The following is a 17,905-nucleotide window of genomic DNA, read 5'->3' as shown; positions in this document are numbered from 1 at the left end:
AGGAAATGGATCACTGGGGTAGTCCTTAGGGGTAGCTCATGTCTGGATGCTTCCTGTGCAGGTGAAAAGCTTCTGCCACCCAAGTCATGATGTTCTGCCTTAGCCCCAAATCAGGGAGCTAAATGACCACAGGCTGAACCTTCTGAAACTGGGAGCAAAATAAATACTCCTTCCTTTTTCTCAGGTATACTATCACAGCAACAAGAAAAGTAACAAATACATTAACTGACTTTTCTGAAATCAATCCTTTGGTGGGCTGCAAGGAGTGGCATCATGGCTGCTCAGGGCATATTGTCACTGGGCTGGATCTCTCTCCAAGGATGAGAAAGACAGTGACTGTAACATGGGAGGCAGGAGACCTAGTTTTCACTGTGGACCCTGGTGCTATGTGCCTGCAAGGTTGCACTCCCTTCCGCTGAGCATGCTTGTGCCTCCATGTACCTGGTGGTATGGCACAGGTGGGCTCTGGGTTTGGCCTTGTGACCTCTGTCCCTGTGGGACAGTATCCTGGGCATGTGCTCTCAAAGACCACATTAGATAATCTACCTTTTAGTTAGAATGAAAATACAAACTGGGACTTGAGAAAAGAGGGCAACTTACACGGGTGACAGCTTCCTCAGCAATCTTGTGACCTTCTGGGGCCCAGAGCAGGAAGTTGAGGAAGAGGCGTCTGACCAGCTGTCCACACACAGGGGCTGTGGGGTCTGTGCTGGGGCTCTCACCAGCCTCTGCCTGAAGATCCATGGCTGAGAGGGGGTCACTTCTTAACAGTATCATGAGGCGGTTGAATACTGCCCTCAGCTCCACCTGGGCAATGCAGGTTCAGAGGGTGAGCTAGCAGAGAAGATGCAGGACATGACTCTAGGCCTTACTCAATGCTCTGAAGCAAGCCCAGGAAGAGGAGGCGCCTGGTGCCCAAGCTTGTTTACTTGTCTAGTTTATATACTGCTCCATACAAACCCAAATGTTGTGATGAAAATTTCTTGACGTCCTTCATCTTGCTCACCAATCAGCAGGGCACCATGCCAGGAATTGACCTTTTTTTTTTAAAATGAAAAGTCCTCAGCAGAATGCAGTCAGAATTTTCTTATTGTGGGACAAAGAACAAAAGGCTCCTTGAGGACTCCCTCACCATCAGTCACAATCAATTATAGCTGCAGGCCCTGCTGGGCAGTGCTGATAAGAATGTAGGCTGCCCTGCCTGGGCTATCTGAGGGGACATACAGGCATGCAAGGACACACACACACACACACACACACACACACACACACAGGCGTAGTTGTTTTGTTTCAGACACTGGGACAGTTGTTCATACATGCTTACAGCTCAAGCAAAGGTCACAAGTCTGTGGAATCCACATAATAATGGTAATTGTTGTTAAGTCTGTGGGTTGTTTTTGCATAAAAAATATTTATTTCATGCTGTGACTTCTGCTTGCTACAAGAATGGCACATCAAATTGTGACTTACAAAACAAAGTGAGAACTGAAAGCTGCAGACCCAGATGCTGCACGGGACTCATGACAGCTATATTCTATCACTGCTGAAAGAATGCGTGGGTCTATTCTAAGATTTCCCATGACTGATTTTATGGATCTGTGAGACCCATTTTTTTTCCCCCTCTGGAAGTTCAGGTCTTTTCAATGCTGCATAGATGGCAACACACTAGGAGTGCTGTATGAGCTCTCCTGATCACAAGGGAGACCGTAAGAAAAGGCGCCATGGGGCTCTTCCATGGAACACAGTATTCCCAGGCTGGCAGGCCTTACCCCTTCTCTCCTTTAGAGCCATCAGGCAGGGTCTGCAGACTCTGGGGACATTGGAAGCAAAGCCTTACCTCTCTTCTCTTCTTGACTAGCTTTTGATGTTCTGCCCTTGTCTAGCATTCCCCAATGTTCCTTCCTCCTGTTTTGACCTAGATGGACTTTTCCTTCAAGTACCTTCCACACCCAGAAGCTTCTATGTGACAAGTAAATTTTTCTAAAGAAAGAGATCAGCCTTCTTTTTATTTTTAATTTTTCTCAAAGTATTACCTTCATCATTCTAAATTATAAAAATTTACTTATGCTCACTATGGAAAATATGAAGAGGGAAAAAAAAGATCTATCATGCTGTCATACAAATAGAATCACTGTTAATGCTCCTTGTGTTTTATGAATTGGGAATATACCATTTATTATATTTGTCTCTTACACTTTCCACATGTACTATGAGCAATTTACCCATAAAACACTCCAGTAATAGGATTTTTTCCTGGCAGAACGCTATTTCATGGTTGGGACATGCCACAACTTATTTAGACAACACCTACCCCCTGTGAGCTTGGCCACTTTAGTTTCTGCCATTATAAACAGTGCTTTGATGACTGCCATGCACATAAATCTTTGTATGGCTCTCTGCTTCTAAAGCATGATTCCTACAAGTGGAATGACAGTATCTAAGGGTTTGAGGCCCTGCCCAAGTCAACATGATTCCTACAAGTGGAATGACAGTATCTAAAGGTTTGAGGCCCTGCCAAAGTCAAAGTTGTATAAAACACAATCTCAGTTAGTCAAGGAGAGACACACAGCTGGCAGATAATGTAAAAAGGGGCAGGACTTCATTTAGGCAATATACACCCTAAGCAGGAAAGGTATGTTCTTTATCCCACATTCCTGTATCCCAAGGATGGCCAGCAGAGACAACCATGCCGTAACTGCTTGTTCTTGGAGCTAAGTGATTGACCATGACTTTTTTTTTTTTTTTTTTTTTGTTGTGTTTATTGAGAGAGAGGCTCCCTGTAGCCCCAGCTGACCTGGAACTCGCTATGTAGACCAGGCTGGCCTTGGACCCACAGAGATCCCCCTGCCTCTGCCTCCCGAGTGCTGGGATTAAAGGTGTTTGCCACCATGCCTAGCATGACTTACATAAAAAAAAAAAACTTTTTAAATTTTGTTTTATTTGTATTTTGCTTGCATGCAAGTATACCCATGTAGTATAATACCTGTAGAGGCTGGAAGAGGTTGCATCCCATGGAATTGGAGTTATGAAAAGTTGTTAGCCACCATGTGGATGCTTGAAAACCCAACCATGGTCCTCTGCAAGCACAGCACATGCTCTTAACCACCAAGCCATCTCTCCAGCCCTGACTTACACTTTTTAAGTAAGGCAAAGGAAAAGTATTGGCAAACTTCTCCAAGTCTCACCATGCTTGTGTACTGTGACACAGTTCAGCCTATTCTCAAGTTCCCACAGATCATCCAGGGATCAAAGCTCACAAACCTAGGTGCACAAGGTATATGCATCACTACTTAACTTCGGAAGACTTGCTCCCTGGAGTGTAGCACATAACAGTGCCTCAGGTCAGGCACCAAGGAGAGAAGGGCTCTACTTCAATAATAGGAAGCTCTGGCTTCCATCACAACGTGTGTGGCAGTCTCTGAATACTCAGCTAAGAAGAGTGTCCTAGTTTGCTGTCTGTTGCTGTGATAAAATATTCTGACCAAAACAACTTGGGGAGGAAAGGATTTATTGCATCTTACACTTCCAAGGGACAGTTCATCTGTGAGGGAAATCAAGGCAGGAACTTAAGGCAGGGCAGGAACCTGAAGGCAGGGATTGAAGCAAAGCCCAGAAAGGAACACTACTTACTGGCTTGATCCTCTGGCCTGTGCTCAGTCTGCTTTCTTATTCAACCCAGGACCACCTGCCCAGGGATGGCCCCCTCCACAGTGGTCTGGGCTGTTCCACATCACTCAACAACCAAGAAAATGCCTCACAGACATGGCCACAGGTCAACTGATAGAGGAAATTCCAATTGAGGTTCTCTCTTCCCAGGTGTGTCAAGTTGAGAACTGAAACTTTCCAGTAAAGAGTAATAGACAAATAATGCCAAACTACTCCAAGTGAGATAATATGCTTTTTTTCTAATATGCTTTGATCTAAGGTATCTAATTATGCCAAGTAAGAATTAGGCACACATTTAAATAAAAACCAAAACTCTCAGATCCAAGGTAGCTGATAGAAAAATGTGCCAATGCAGAGCTTTCTAGAAATTAAATCCTGGTTTTTTTGGTTTTTTTTTTTGTCTTTTTGAGACAGGGTCTCCCTGTAGCCCCAGCTGACCTGGAACTCGCTATGTAGACCAGGCTGGCCTCGAACTCACAGAGATCCGCCTGCCTCTGCCTCCCAAGTGCTGGGATTAAAGGCGTGCACTGCCACACCTGGCTAAATCCTGTTTTTAAAAGAAATTTTTATTTGCGTGTCTGTGCATCTGTGTGTGCCACAGTGCACACATGGAGGTCAGAGGACAACCTGCAGGAGTTGATTCATTTCTTTTACCATGTGGGTCACAGGGACTGAACTCAGGCTTGGCGATAAGTCTTTACCATCTGAGACATCTTATCAGCCCAATTGTGAATTTTTTTAAGTTTAATTTTTGTGATTTTTATACAATATAACAATGATATAGATATCCCATCCCCTATCCACACCTCCCCTGACTACCCCCACCCAATTTAATGTAATATATGTCACATTATATTAAATTTAAATACACACACGCATATAAAACGGCTTATAGAGTCTGATTTCTGTCCCCAAATGTCCTTCAGTGTGGGTCTATTCACTGGAGCCTGGTTAACCTTCCATGAGTCCCATCCCTGTAAGAGACTGTCTCTCCCCTTCCTAGCACCCATCAGTTGCCAAAAGTTCCTTAGGTTGTGTTGGGATTTCTTATCCATTTCCCCATGTCTGTGCTGTGACTTTGTCTCATTTGAGCTTGCATGGGACTCTATATGTGATATTTTAAAGGGAAGAAATAGAAGGCTTTATTTTGAACCAGGTAAGCAATCTGCAAATGTATAAGTAGATTACGATAATTCCTTTAAAATGTTTCATTTAATCCAAAATAAATTATTCTCAAATTTCAACTTCTTAAAAAAAAAATCCAAGACTCTTCTTCACCCTGTTATGCAAACCTTTAAACAAACAAAACACAAATTGTACAAGTCTCTGATCAGCTTCTCAAATGAAACATTGAACACAGGAGCATTGTTCTGTACATACTGAAACATGCTCCCTTTAATTATTAAGATCAGAAAAAGCATTGGCAATTAGAGTTTTTAAATCCAGCAAGTAAATGTTTGAAAGAGAGGTGCCAAGGCTTTTAATCAAGGCATGGCTTCCAATAATGATCATATTCTACATAAAATAACAACCACCTTTGCCACGGACAGTTACCCAGTCCTGTACTTAGCCGCTCTGTTATTTAGGAGATGACCAAGTCCTGTTTCAGAAGCAAAGTGGTTAACATCATGTGATTACCCCAGTAAGAGGTCTAAACAAAGCTACTAATGTGAGGACTGGCCGACTGATCCAGGAAAGCAGTAAGTCAAACTGAAGCAGACTGGCCAGGATGCTGGTGGGAGAGAGAGGACACTGGCTCAAGACCCAGTCTGTGCCTGTCCACAGTGCTCCTCAGAGCAGCTGTCACCCTCTGTGTGGCATCTCCTGGAGAACAGAGCCCTGTGGTGAGGCACAAGGGTAAACGAGGGCAGCTGAGGTGACAGAGCAAAAGGACAGCTGAGGCCATGAAGCAAGAACAGATCAAATAACCCTGAGGACAGAGGCCCAGGGCAGGAGCAGCCTGGCAGGTGGGGTAGCCTCTTGTCTTGGGCCTCTGTGGTAACAGAACATCGCAGGCTGCAAGCTCACCCCAAGTGGACATGTACACATTACCACCACATCTGGCAAGTGCCCAGAGCTTAGGTGCCTGAGGGTTCAATAAAGACAAACCCACTACAGAGCCCCTCCTGCAAGTCCTCCACTCTGGTCCCCCAGTACAGGCACTCACCACAGTCTGCGCTCTCTGCTGACTCTCATCCCGTGGACTGTAGTAAAACGCCAAGAGCCACAGCAGGGCTGTAGGAGGCTCAGGTTCTGACCTCAGCAACTGCTTCATCACCATATCCACCCATCCTCCAAAGTGAACAAACAAAAACCAGCTCTCAAAGGAACTGCGATGAGACCTAGAACAGAGCCAAGACACGTGGCAGCTGGCAACCTGAGTCTTGTTTTTTTAAAGCAGCTATGAGGTTTGCAAACTTACTAAAGAAGGGCCCTCAGAAAAACAAATTCGACTCAGAAAACCTGCCTAGTCTTCCAAACCCCACGTTTTGAAGAACAAGGATATTTAGGTTTTTATGAGGAATCTAGTACCTTAGAATCTAGGCTCCAAGAACGGGAGATGCTATCTTGCAAAGTGAGACCCTTCTTCCCGCCCAGCCTACACAGCAGCTTCCAAATAGCAATGGCAGGCCTTCCAGGGCAAGGAGGAGGAGGCTAGATAGATCAGAGAAGGGTACTGGCCTCCTGGGAACAGAGCAGAACAAGCCCTTCTGGTCTGTCTCTCCTGTCATCATGAGGATACCCAGATACCAGGGCAGGAAGGTCAAAGCTTCCAAGCTATCCCCCCATCCTACTGGGAACTGGATGTGGTGATATCTGTTAAAGAGTGGAATCTGCGGCAGGTAGGAATTAATAAACTTAGCCCAGAAAGCCACAGTAGGGCAGCATCTCTCCTGGAGACAATGGGGCAGGATGAACACTGGTGGACACCTTCTTTCTGGACCAAGAAATGACTAGACCAGGGGCACTGGGGCCCTCTGCAGTGTGTGTATCTACACGGGGCCCACAGGGACTCCAAGCTCTAAGCATACTTTTTACCTTCCTGGTCACTGCTGCCCAAGGCCTCCCTCAGAACTTGTATTTAAATGTTCTGAAATCAAGCTTGTAGAACAATGTAGAAAAAGAAAAGGGGGTGGCACCTCAGCCTTAATCCCCTGTCCCCAGGAGAGGCACAGAGCTGAAAGTCTCTGGCCACACCAGTGGCCAGGCTCTCAGGGAAGGCTCACCGTCTGTCCCACAGACCTCATCAGCAAGCACGCTGAGCAACCAACCCTACTCACAATGCAGACTGGCTTGGTCCTTCCCTCTCCCTTCTTACAGAACAAAAGCCTTATACATGCCTGCATACCTTTTCCTACAGACAGACCCCAAGGCCTAGGTGCATATAAAGGCCCCTGATCCTGGCTTCCACAGGGATAACAGAAAGGACATGCAGAAACTGACATTCTTATTCCATCTGACCATCAGCTCTTTCTGTCTGTAAGATCTGAGTGGGAGTAAAGCATGATGGGTTCAGATAATCACTGTGTGTAGACAGACAAGTACCCACAGTGCTCTGGGCTGACTCAGAGACTCTCAGGAGGGAAGGGTGGTAAGATAGTCTTGGCTCAAAAGACTATGCATGTACTGCCATTCATACTGTAAACATGGGGAAGTTTGGAGGAAGCAAGTGAGTGTTACATATGAAGGCCACCGCAAGCCTGCATGGGAATGCTTTCCCAAAAGCAGCACCTAAGAAGGGCATTACAACACACTGCCCAAAGTAATTCACTCTGGAATAGGGTTTCTAACTTTGGAAAGATAGTTATTTTTTTTTAATTTATGTGTATTGTGTGCCTACCTGCTTGTATGTGTGTATACCATGTGTGTACAGTGCCTGCAGAGGCCAAGAGGGCTCAGAACCCCCAGAACTAGAATTACAGGTTGTTGTGAACCACCTGACATGGGTAATGGGAACTGAACCAGTCTTCTGCAAAGTCAGCAAGTGCTCTTAAACAGCCCCGGCAGAGATATTTATGAAAAAAACAAACAAAAAACCCCTCCCAATTTTCACTCAATGAAAAATCAGAAAAGGGTACAGGGCACAAAACATTTAACATTTTCTCCTTTAGCCAGGAGAAGCTGTTTTCTTCCCAGAGAGGTGGGCAAAAAGCCTGAGACCTAGAGGCACTCTTTTAATATGGGGTGGCCAGGGGCTCCTGACATGGGCACTGCTGATTTCTAGAGTCTCTCTCCTTTGCGTTTTTCAAACTGTAAACCTGCCCTTCCTTAGAGCTGGCACTGTGGTGACATACTTGCAATACAGGCCTACTTGCTCTGACCAACACAAAGGGTCCTGCAGCTCCACTTTCTCCACTCCTCACCTTGAAACAGTGACAGCCTGTATCTGTGAAGGTCTAGCAAAGCCTTCAGCTGGCAGTCTGCTCAAAGGGAAGCCCCAGGAGAGCAGCTATGAGGGGGTTAGGCGTGGACAGGGTTTGCTTACTCAGGCGTCTCTTCTTCAACTGCTTCTCTGAGCAGCTGGGAAGTATACAGCAAAGGCTGGAGCCGGTGTCCATGTGGGATAGCTGTGGGTGGAGATAAGGCAGAACGGAACTGAAAGAAAGCCAAACCTATTAGATGTCTGTAGCTTAAACTGGAAGAATTTTGCAGAAATGTCTCCTTTTCCCTCCCCACTGTTCACAAAACACACATCATGCTTTTCCCAACAAGGCTCTGTCTCTAAGTCAAACTTTCAAAGTATCTTTTTGTTGTGTTGTTTAAGACAGGATCTGGATATACAGCCCAGGTTGCTCTTAACTCATTATGTAGACTAGGTTGGCCTCAAACTTGCTATCCTGCCTCTGCCTTCTAGGAACTGAGGTTACACCTTGATATATGAGGTTACACTTCCAAATATCTTTAACTCAGGTATATGGAGGACAAAGACTCCTTCAGCAGCCTACCCTCGGACTTACAAGTGCCTTGCTACAGACGCCCTGAGTTTTTCTTTTTACCTACCACCCTCTGGCTCCACCACTAATTTGTGATTTCAAAATATAAGATGATCATACTGAATACACCAACAAGGATTGGCAATGGACTGCTCAACTGTTTCTCTATGGTTGTATGATTTCATGTTCACTCGACAGACAAGGCCAGGAAAACAACACAGATACCATGCAAACAAATGTGTTTGGTAAAGTATGTCTGATTTCACAACTGCCCTTAAGCATCTGAGTATGCATGTGTCTGCAGTTCTAATCAATACTGGAAAAGGATTTCATGTATCAATAGGTTGTGTCCAGGAAACAGCACTTTGACTTCTCCACATTGCAGTGGCCCCTCCTTCCTTCCAAGTCCATGACATAACTGCTGAAGGTCGATGTCCTTTTCTTCTTACTGGTTACTTGGATGTTAATTTTCTTTCCTTCTGAAGGTCATAGCTTGGCTGTGATCTTTTATACTCCTAAAACCCCATGGACATGAAGTGCAGTTCTGATGGACAGAAGCTTAGACTATTAAGAACTCATTTCCATTTGGGACTATACTTCCATTTTTTTTTCCCCCCAAAAGAGACATGCAAACAAGAGTTCTGGGAAGCAGCACAGAAGCTTCTGTACTTCTGCTTGAAGTCACTCACTGACCTTGGTGAAGACATCTAGGACAGTTACACAGTGGGAAGGTAGATGGTCTGAGTTCATACTGTGGACCACTGAATTGTGTAAAAGTCTCCAAACTTATGCTCTAATCTGTTTTGAGGTGCCCAGACTGCCTCCCACCAGGGCTGACCTCAGGATTACCACTGAGTCCAGAGAGTGTATTACTGATTTTTCTATCCCATTAATAAAGTTTTTTATTGTGTTCCCACAAGGTCAGTTTCACAAAGCCATCATACAGATACCCCACTGTGGCCACCCCCCCAGCTCTAGCATCAGAGAGACAGTATCATACATAGCCTGGACAATAGCCTCTATCTTCTAGAAAAAGGAAGAGGAATTTAGACTTTGTAAAATGTTCTGAAACTGAATCATCCATTCAACTGAAACAGACCTTGCTCAAGCACAGCAGAGCAAGGAGACAGGACACCTTCACCCTTCTCTGTCTGTCCTTCCTGTCACAGGCCTGCCTCTTCTACAGATTGCAGGTGTCAGAAAGAAAAGTCCTCTTCTTAGAAAATAATTTGTTATTTTTTTTATTTTATGTGTATGAGTGTATTGCCTGCATGTATATTAAGTGCACCCATGTTGTGCAATGCCCATGGAGGTCAGAAGAGGGCATTGGATCTCCTAGAATTGGAGTTTGGGATGGTTGTTAGCTGCCATGTGGTTTCTGGGAACTGAACCTGGGTCCTCTGGAAGAACAGCCAGTGCTCTTAATAGCTGAGCCATCTCTCCAGCCCAGGAAAAGCCCTCTTTATGTTTGGTTGCTGAGATGTTTCCTAAACATGAGCTCACAAATCAGTACCACTCAGACTACAGACATGGTCTGGGGAAGCAGACTGGCAGTTAGACCCCAAGCTGGGCCCTAACACACGTATCTTACTGAATCTTTTCAAAGTCCCTTCCTTGGCTTAATTAGGAGAAATCTCTCATAAGTTTCTATGGCTTCATCCTTCATTTTATCTTTTCTTCTGGAACAAGGCTGCATGGAGCAAAAAGGAGGAAAAATAAACAAGGATTCTGTTGTATTCTGACTCAGCCAAGTCTCAGCTTGTTCCTGGCACCGGGGGCGGCCCTGGTAGCCTCAGCAGAGCTGTTGTCAGAAGACAGACTGACTATCCTACTACCCAGAGCTTTCCTTTTTCCTTGATCATACCTGGAAAGAAAAACAGGTTCTCACAGGAAAATCTACACAATGTGAAACCCTGGGAGCTTGCAGGGACCTCAGGTATAGCTATACTATCTTCCTAGGAGGCAGGTAAGGCTTCAGGGCCCTGGGTTACCAGGTTCTTCCCCAAAAGTGACTGACATGAGCAAAGGCCAGCGACCTTAACTTACCTTCAGGGTGCTGTGACAGCACTGCAGTGAGGGATGGAGAGGCATAAGGAAAGTAGGTCTTGAAGGTAAACTTTGGCTACAAGAGAATCAAACATGGACACAACATGAATATTGAGACTAGAGAGAACAAGGACAGTGTAAATCTCTGCTGCTCTTTCCCCAAGACCCACTGCACTGACAGGGCAGGACACTTTCTCAGACATTTTCACAAACATGTTTCCAGTAACCTCACAAATACCCTAAACATAGTTTTTAAGAATCATCTTCTGGAACTTAGGAAAATCAGCTATCTTCCTGATGTCTTTATTGAGCTTTCACCTCACATGAACCCAGCTACAAATACAAATCTTCTACTTCAGAGAAAGCTGCCAAAGTGCTTGTGAAGCTCTGGGGAATCTCAGTGTGGTGTTTATTTTGTTTTTGTAACATTTTTTATTGAGTTTTTGCAATTTTCATACAATATAATTTGATGGTATTTAGATCCCCTCCCCTATCCATACCACCTGTTATTGCCCTCCTGCCCAATTTAATGTACTCCAATTACACACACACACACACACACACACACAAAGAGGCCTATAGAACCTAATTTGTGTCCTCAAATGTTGTCCTTCACTGTGGGTCTATCCACTGAAGCCTAGTTAACCTAGAGTCCATGCCTAAAAGAGACTGTCTCTATGCTTCCAAGCAGCCATTGGTTGCCAATAATTCTTCAGGTAGGGTTAAGGTTTCTTCCCCACTTCCCCACTTCTATGCTGGTCACCACTGCAGTGAGCTCATATGAATAACTGACCAACTGTCTGGAAAATTCTGTTTCCTTGTGGTCATCCACCACTCAAGCTCTTAGAATCTTTCTACCTCCTTTTCCACAATGATCCCTGAGCCTTAGAAGGCAGATGTTTGATATAGGTGTCCTATATCAAAGAGGGATAAGCACCCTGCAAACTCTTGTTCTCTGCACATTGGCCAGACGTAGGTTTCTGGGTTAATCACCAGCTGCTGAATAAGGAGATTTCTTTGGTGAGAGCTGAAAGATTCATTAATCTATGGATATCACAATAAGTCATTAGGAATCAGTTTAATATGGTAACTATTTAGTAAAAAACTAGTATTAGGTTTTCCCCTCTGTCCTGTGGCCTGTTTAGCCTCAGGTCCCTGATACCAATGTCAGGTATGGGCTCCATCCTATGAAGTGGACCTTAAATCCAATTTGAGAGTGGTTGATTATTCCCATAACATTCGTGCCATTATTGCACCAGTGGACGTATCTTGCCAGGCCAGTGATTGCTGTAGTTCACAGGATTCACAGCTGGCTACAGTTGATGATTATTTTTTCCTTCTGGTAGCATGCATAGCACCTTCCAGATCAGTGTGGTGTTTTTAACAATAAAAACAGTGCTTACATACTCTGAGAGCCAGAGACTATACTTATCTCTTCCCCACAAAGGCACAGAGGTTTTAAAATACTTAAAACAAAACTCAGGTAAATACCTCATATAGGAAATGCTCAAAAAAAAAAAAAAAAAAAAAAAAAAAAAAGAATAGGAATTCTGTAGCTGCCAACTAGCAAAGCTTTTAAAAAAAGAAAAACAGGTCTGGAGAGATAGCTCTGTAGTTAAGAGCACTAGCTGCTCTTGTAGAGGACCCAGGTTCAGCTCCTAGCACCCACATGGCAACTAAGAATCATTCCTAACTCCAGTTCCAGGGGATCTGACACCCTCTTCTGACCTCTTTGGGCATTGCACAATATGGGTGCACTTACATGCAGACAATATAAACCCTCATCCACATAAAATAATGAAAACAAATCAGGAGTAGATCTGAAAACAATCCAGATTACAAAGATAAAAAACAAAAAGGGATAAAAACTAGAACATACAAAAGTATACAGGCCTTAGGTCTACAGCTTGATAAGTTTGGGTGAGCATGTAACTCCATGTGACCAGTAACCCATCATGACAGAGAATGCTATCAATTCACAAAGTTTCCTGTGACTCAATCAGCCCTCCCACTCTACCCTGACAACCAGTACTTTTATTTCAACAAAAGATCAGATTCACTTATTCTTGTTCCATGTAAACAGAATCACTGGCTCGCCTGTCTGGCTTAACTGTACATGTTGTTTCAGGACTTGTGTGTTACTATGTCTGAGCAGTTCATTCTTTGTAAGCTCAGAAGTTGTCATTACATGATTGTGCCAGAACCTGCTCGTCAGCTTCTCACAGATGAGCCCTTAGGTTGTTTCCTCTTCAAGTGACTATGATTAAAGCTGGAGCTGACATTCATCTCTGTCTTTGTGGACAGGTTTTCACTTTTCTAGGGCACACCACAGAAGAGGAAGTGCTGGGTCAGAAAGCTGGTGCTTAACTGTTTACGGCCAATGGTTTTCCAGTGGTTGTCCACTCCACTCCCACCAACAATGGATGAAAATCACTTGCTCTACACAATTGCCAACACCAGGTATTGCTGGACTTATTAATTTTAGCCATTCTGCTTGGTATGAAAGATTACTCACCCATGCTTGCTTTTATACAGTTTCCTATGCATTTCTATGCATGGCAGATGATGCTGAGCCATTTTCATGTGTTTAGTGCCAATTTACATGTCTTTCTTAAGTATGTGTATTCATTTTTTTAAAAACTGCCTCCTATGAAGCTGAGACATCTTCATATATTCAGAACACAGTCCTCTAATACATGCACTGCAAATATCTCCTCCAAGTTGGTGGCTTATCTGTTCATTTTCTTAAATAGTATCTACCAAAAACAGATGTTTTAAATTTTACTGAAGTCTAATTTATCCATTTTTCTTGTATGGGCAATGCTTTTTTTGTTGTTGCACTGTTTCTAAGAAATCTTTAATTACTCCATCAAAAAAAAAAAAAGATAATCCTATTTTTTTAAAAAAGGTACCAATTACCTTTTCTTCTCCTAAGGGCTTTACAGGTTTGACCTTTCTCAGACTAGCTTCTGTGTGTTTTCTGACACAGAAGCTGAGGGACTTAGAGGAATCCAGTTGTTCTACACATTTGCTAAAAACTTCCTCGCCCTCACTCTGTTGTCCTGTGTCTCTCGCCAAAGCTCACTTACCCTCCTATGTATGGGTCTATATCTAGACTCTGTTCTGATCTGTCTGTCCTTCTGCAAATAATCTCACTGGCTTCATTATTCTAAGGCCCCCCCCCCCCCCCCCGCTTTTCTTTTTCTTTCTGGCTTTTGTAGGTCCCTTGTATCTCCAGGTAAGTGTGCCTATTTGCTTGTGAATTTCCACTTGAAAAGCCACAGGGACCAGGGTGTGCCAAGCACAAGGCTGTGCACTGCACTGGGGTGGGGCTACTAGATGAAACTGAGGAACAGGGTGTAGGTCAGGGGAGAAGATTTTTGTTAGTGTTCTATCTAAAGTTTTATTATTTTTAATACATACATTTCACACACAGAAACTCTAATACTACACATGATTTCATAAACAAGTGCTTCAATCTCACCAGCATTTTCCAACTATTTACACTATCTTCCCTCAACAAAAGTATAATCCAAGACATCTGGAAAACAAATCTTTATAGAAAATAACATGTTTTGGAGCTGGTTTTAATGGTGCATTACATTTTCTTCTAATTACCTGGAAGAATAATAGTAACAATGTACTAGGTTAGGCAGCATCTTGTTCTAGGAACCAAATACTAGACCAAAGTGCTTTCTCCTTACCTCTCCTGCAGCCGCCAACTAAAATTACTCAATAGCTGCTTCAAGAAAACTCAACAGAAAAGTAAACTGGGTTTAGAAAGCAAATGGACTTTATTCATTCTTTTATTTTTAAATTTTTTGTGAACATCATACATACGTTTAGTCTTCACGGCGTTTCCATCCCGCCCAGTTCCCCTCCAACTCCTCCCATACCCCCCAACTCTCTCTCAATTTCCTCTCCTCTTCCTTGATTATCATTGTTACATATACATGCATGCATTTATTGATACGTTGCACTGAGTACATTCAGCGGTACTCCTGTGTACCTGTGTTTAGGGCTACCCACTTGGAGTTAGATAACTCTTGGGGAGCTAGTCCCCAGAGAAAACTGATTCTCCCTCTATCAGCATCCACTGACAGCCTGTAGCTCTTTATCTTAAGTTGGGACCCCTTGAAATTTCCCCCACCCACCTTGGTGTGTCAATTGGTTTTCTTATATGCAAATATTGTTAGATTACTCGTGCTATGGAGGTTTCTTGACACAGCCTCCTTATCATGTCTAGAATGATTATCTAGCAGCTGGTGTCGTGTCTCTCTGGCTCTTAATTCTTTCCACCTCCTCTTCCACAATGTTCCCTGCATTGTAGATGTGTCACTTAGGGCTGGGCTCCTCACAGTCACTTATTCTCTGCTCTTGACCAGTTGTGGAACTTCTGTTTCCACAGAAACAGTTTCCATCTGTTGCCAGAAAAAGATTCTTTGCTGAGTGGTAAGAGTTACACTCGTCAGGCTAGTCAGGAACAATCACGCAACAAATCCCGGCCTAGTCTAGAAGTGGGAAGATGGCAATCAACTTTTAAAAGTTTTTTTAAATTTTTAATTTATGTGTATGAGTGTTTGCCTGCATGTATTGAAGTGCACCTGTGTCACTGAAGTCACCTGTGTCCACAGAGGCCAAAAGAGGGTGTCAGATCCTCTGAAACTGGAGATATGGATAGTTGTTAGCCACTGTGTAGGTCCTAGGAACCAAACCTGGGTCCTGTGCAAGAGCTACGAGTGCTCCTAACCACTGAGTCATTTCTCTAGCGCCAGACTTTTTTTTTGCTCTATACAGATTTTTTTAAATACGTATTTTTTGTTTTTTAGAAGAAGCATTCTATTACAGCTTTAACATACTCAATAACAGTTTCCAGAGCAAAGATACATCTCTTTCAAAAGTGGCTATAAAATTTTACATTGACAGTTGAATTAATACAGTTATACAATATTGAACTCAGTATAAGCCCTGTAAGACATAAAATTGAATGAGTTTTAACCTTTAAAAAGGATCTCCATTTCATTTTAAAATATACTGGTTCTTACAGAAAGACTCAATGTTTTTGCTAATAACACTGAGATGTTGGCGCATGCATCTCTAATCTGTATGTATCTGATTATTACTAGTCATAGTCGGTTACACTCGGATCCTTGGCACCTATGTATGTCTATAAAGTCATTGGGTAGATTTCAATGGTAATTTATTCATTTTTATTTTGTGTATATGAATGTTTTACCTACATGCATATAGGTGCCATACAATGCCTGTGGAGGCCAGTGGAGGGTGTCAGATCCCTTGGAAGTAGAGTTACAAACAGCTGACTGCTATGTGGGTTCTGGGAACCTAACCTGTATCCTCTGTAAGAGCAGCCAGTGCTCTTAACTGCTGAGCCATCTCTCCAGCTTCCCAAAACAGGCAGATTTTTAATGGGTCCCACACACATGACTTCTTTCTGCTTATAGTCAAGTCTGCTTTAATTGCTCTTAGCCAAGGTTTTGTGATTTTCTTTTGTTAAACTTGTTTTCAGGTGTTTTATGTATGCCTATAAATTTGTCCATTTTTTCTGTCAGTTTTGCTTCATGTATTTTGAACCTCTGTCATCATGCCTGTATGTTTATGGCTAGTACTTTCTTCTGGTGAACTGACGATTCTATCACTGTGAACTCTTTGCTGGTAAGCTTGTCTTGAAGTCAGCTTCATCTGCAGCTACCGGAGCATCCCAGCTCTCCTGTGCTTACCATTTGCAGGGCATCATTTCCCTCCTTTTACTTCTAATCTTGCTGTGTCTTTATTGTTAGAATGGTTCTCTTGAAACAACATATACTTGGTACTGTCTGTGTTTTTCCTCCCAAATCCAAGCTGACATTTTTAGCACATCATTTAATTTTGATATCAATGTCTCTTTGACTTGTTGAAAATTTTATCATTATTATTTTTGAGACAGGGTCTCCCTATAGCCCCAGCTGGCCTGGAACTCACTATGTAGGCCAGACTGGCTTCAATCTCACAGAGCTCCACATGCCTCTACCTCCAGTGTGCTGGAATTAAAGGTGTGAGTTATTATGCCTGGCTAGGTCTATCTTTGATACGGATTTCTCATGTCCCATCCATTTCTTTCTTCCACTGAGCTCTGTTTTCCATCTTGAATCCTGGGAACACCTTGAGTTGTGGTCCCTCCCCTGCTGTCACAGGGACCTTGGTGAGAGTCACTGTTCCTGCAGCCAAGGCCCTTCTTATTCCTCTGTTTTGTCAGATGCTCTTTGATGCCTTCAAGCAAATTTTTAACAACACTCTGCCCTGTCATTTAATCTGTGGGACACTCAGTCTAGTCCATTATCTGTCTGCTAAACTCCTGAAACCCAATCCTAACCTGACTGGCTGCCTGCACTTGAACAAGCTCAGGACCTGGTTTGTTACACCCAGTTCAGGTTCTTGCCACTGCTAAGTCAGCCTCATTGGTGGTGCTGTTCACTCCTGCTCATGTAGAACAGGGGTAAGAGGAAAGGGTAGAAGGGAAAAAAGCACACATGTTGACAATGGAAGAAAGTGAGAAGTGAGAACCCTATTATGTAACCAGCCTGGCAGGACCTTGTGCCAGTTCAGTTCAGACAGCATGATGCAAACTAAAGTCACCTGGGAAGGGGGGACCTCAAATAAGGCATTTCCGCCTTAGATTAGCTTCTGGGCACAGCTGTGGGGCATTTTCTTGATTGCTAATTGATTTAGGAGGGCCCAGTGTACTGTGGGAGGTGCTATCCCTGGGAAGCTAGACCTGGAATGTATAAGAAAAGTGGCTGAGAAAGCCAGGGGAAGCAAGACAATGAGCAGCGCTCTTCCATGGTTTCCAGTTCCTGCTCTAGGTTCCTGCCTCCAGCCTTGGCTTCCCTCCATGATGGACTGTAACCTGTAAGGTGAAATAAACCCTTTCCTCCCCAAGTTGCTTTTGCTCCTGGTGTTTGTTATGGCAACAGAAAGCAAACTAGAACAGACCTGTTGAAGCAAAGTCTTCATTCCTAAGACCAGGCACTTCTGCTCCTAAGTGTCATCCCCAAATATCCAATGCAACATGTTTGTAATAAAAAGTACATCTAGAAATAGTCCAGATGTCCAGCAACTAGTAAATGGCTTCACTGTGGTACATTTGGGCAATGGATTGCCACATAGCAACCTTTCACCACAGCACCAGGGACCTAACGCCACCTTTGTAATAGGCTGAGAGGAAAAGCACATCTCAAATGATCATAGTGTGCTGCTCTCTT

General features: G+C 43.6%; 1 protein-coding gene across 11 annotated transcripts in view; it reads right to left on the bottom strand.

Moving 5' to 3' along the window:
- Positions 1-17,905, bottom strand: part of Fancc (FA complementation group C) — a 274,173-nt gene that overhangs the window by 16,748 nt on the left and 239,520 nt on the right. For 9 of the 11 annotated variants that reach the window (XM_017794868.2, XM_008855126.3, XM_029557189.1 and 6 more), the window contains 4 exons: positions 10,647-10,722; positions 8,153-8,234; positions 5,834-6,008; positions 601-807 (listed from right to left, as the gene is read on the bottom strand). In XM_017794868.2, the coding sequence (XP_017650357.1) occupies positions 601-807; positions 5,834-6,008; positions 8,153-8,234; positions 10,647-10,722 (540 nt within the window). Of the gene's footprint in view, positions 1-600; positions 808-4,734; positions 4,959-4,991; positions 5,506-5,833; positions 6,009-8,152; positions 8,235-10,646; positions 10,723-17,905 lie in introns of those variants that run through there. The other 2 variants (XM_029557191.1, XM_029557190.1) reach the window with 2 other exon arrangements.

Source organism: Nannospalax galili, unplaced genomic scaffold, assembly GCF_000622305.1.
Source record: "Nannospalax galili isolate Female #2095 unplaced genomic scaffold, S.galili_v1.0 scaffold467, whole genome shotgun sequence".
Lineage (NCBI taxonomy): Eukaryota > Metazoa > Chordata > Mammalia > Rodentia > Spalacidae > Nannospalax > Nannospalax galili.
This window is presented reverse-complemented; position numbering and strand designations above follow the sequence as displayed.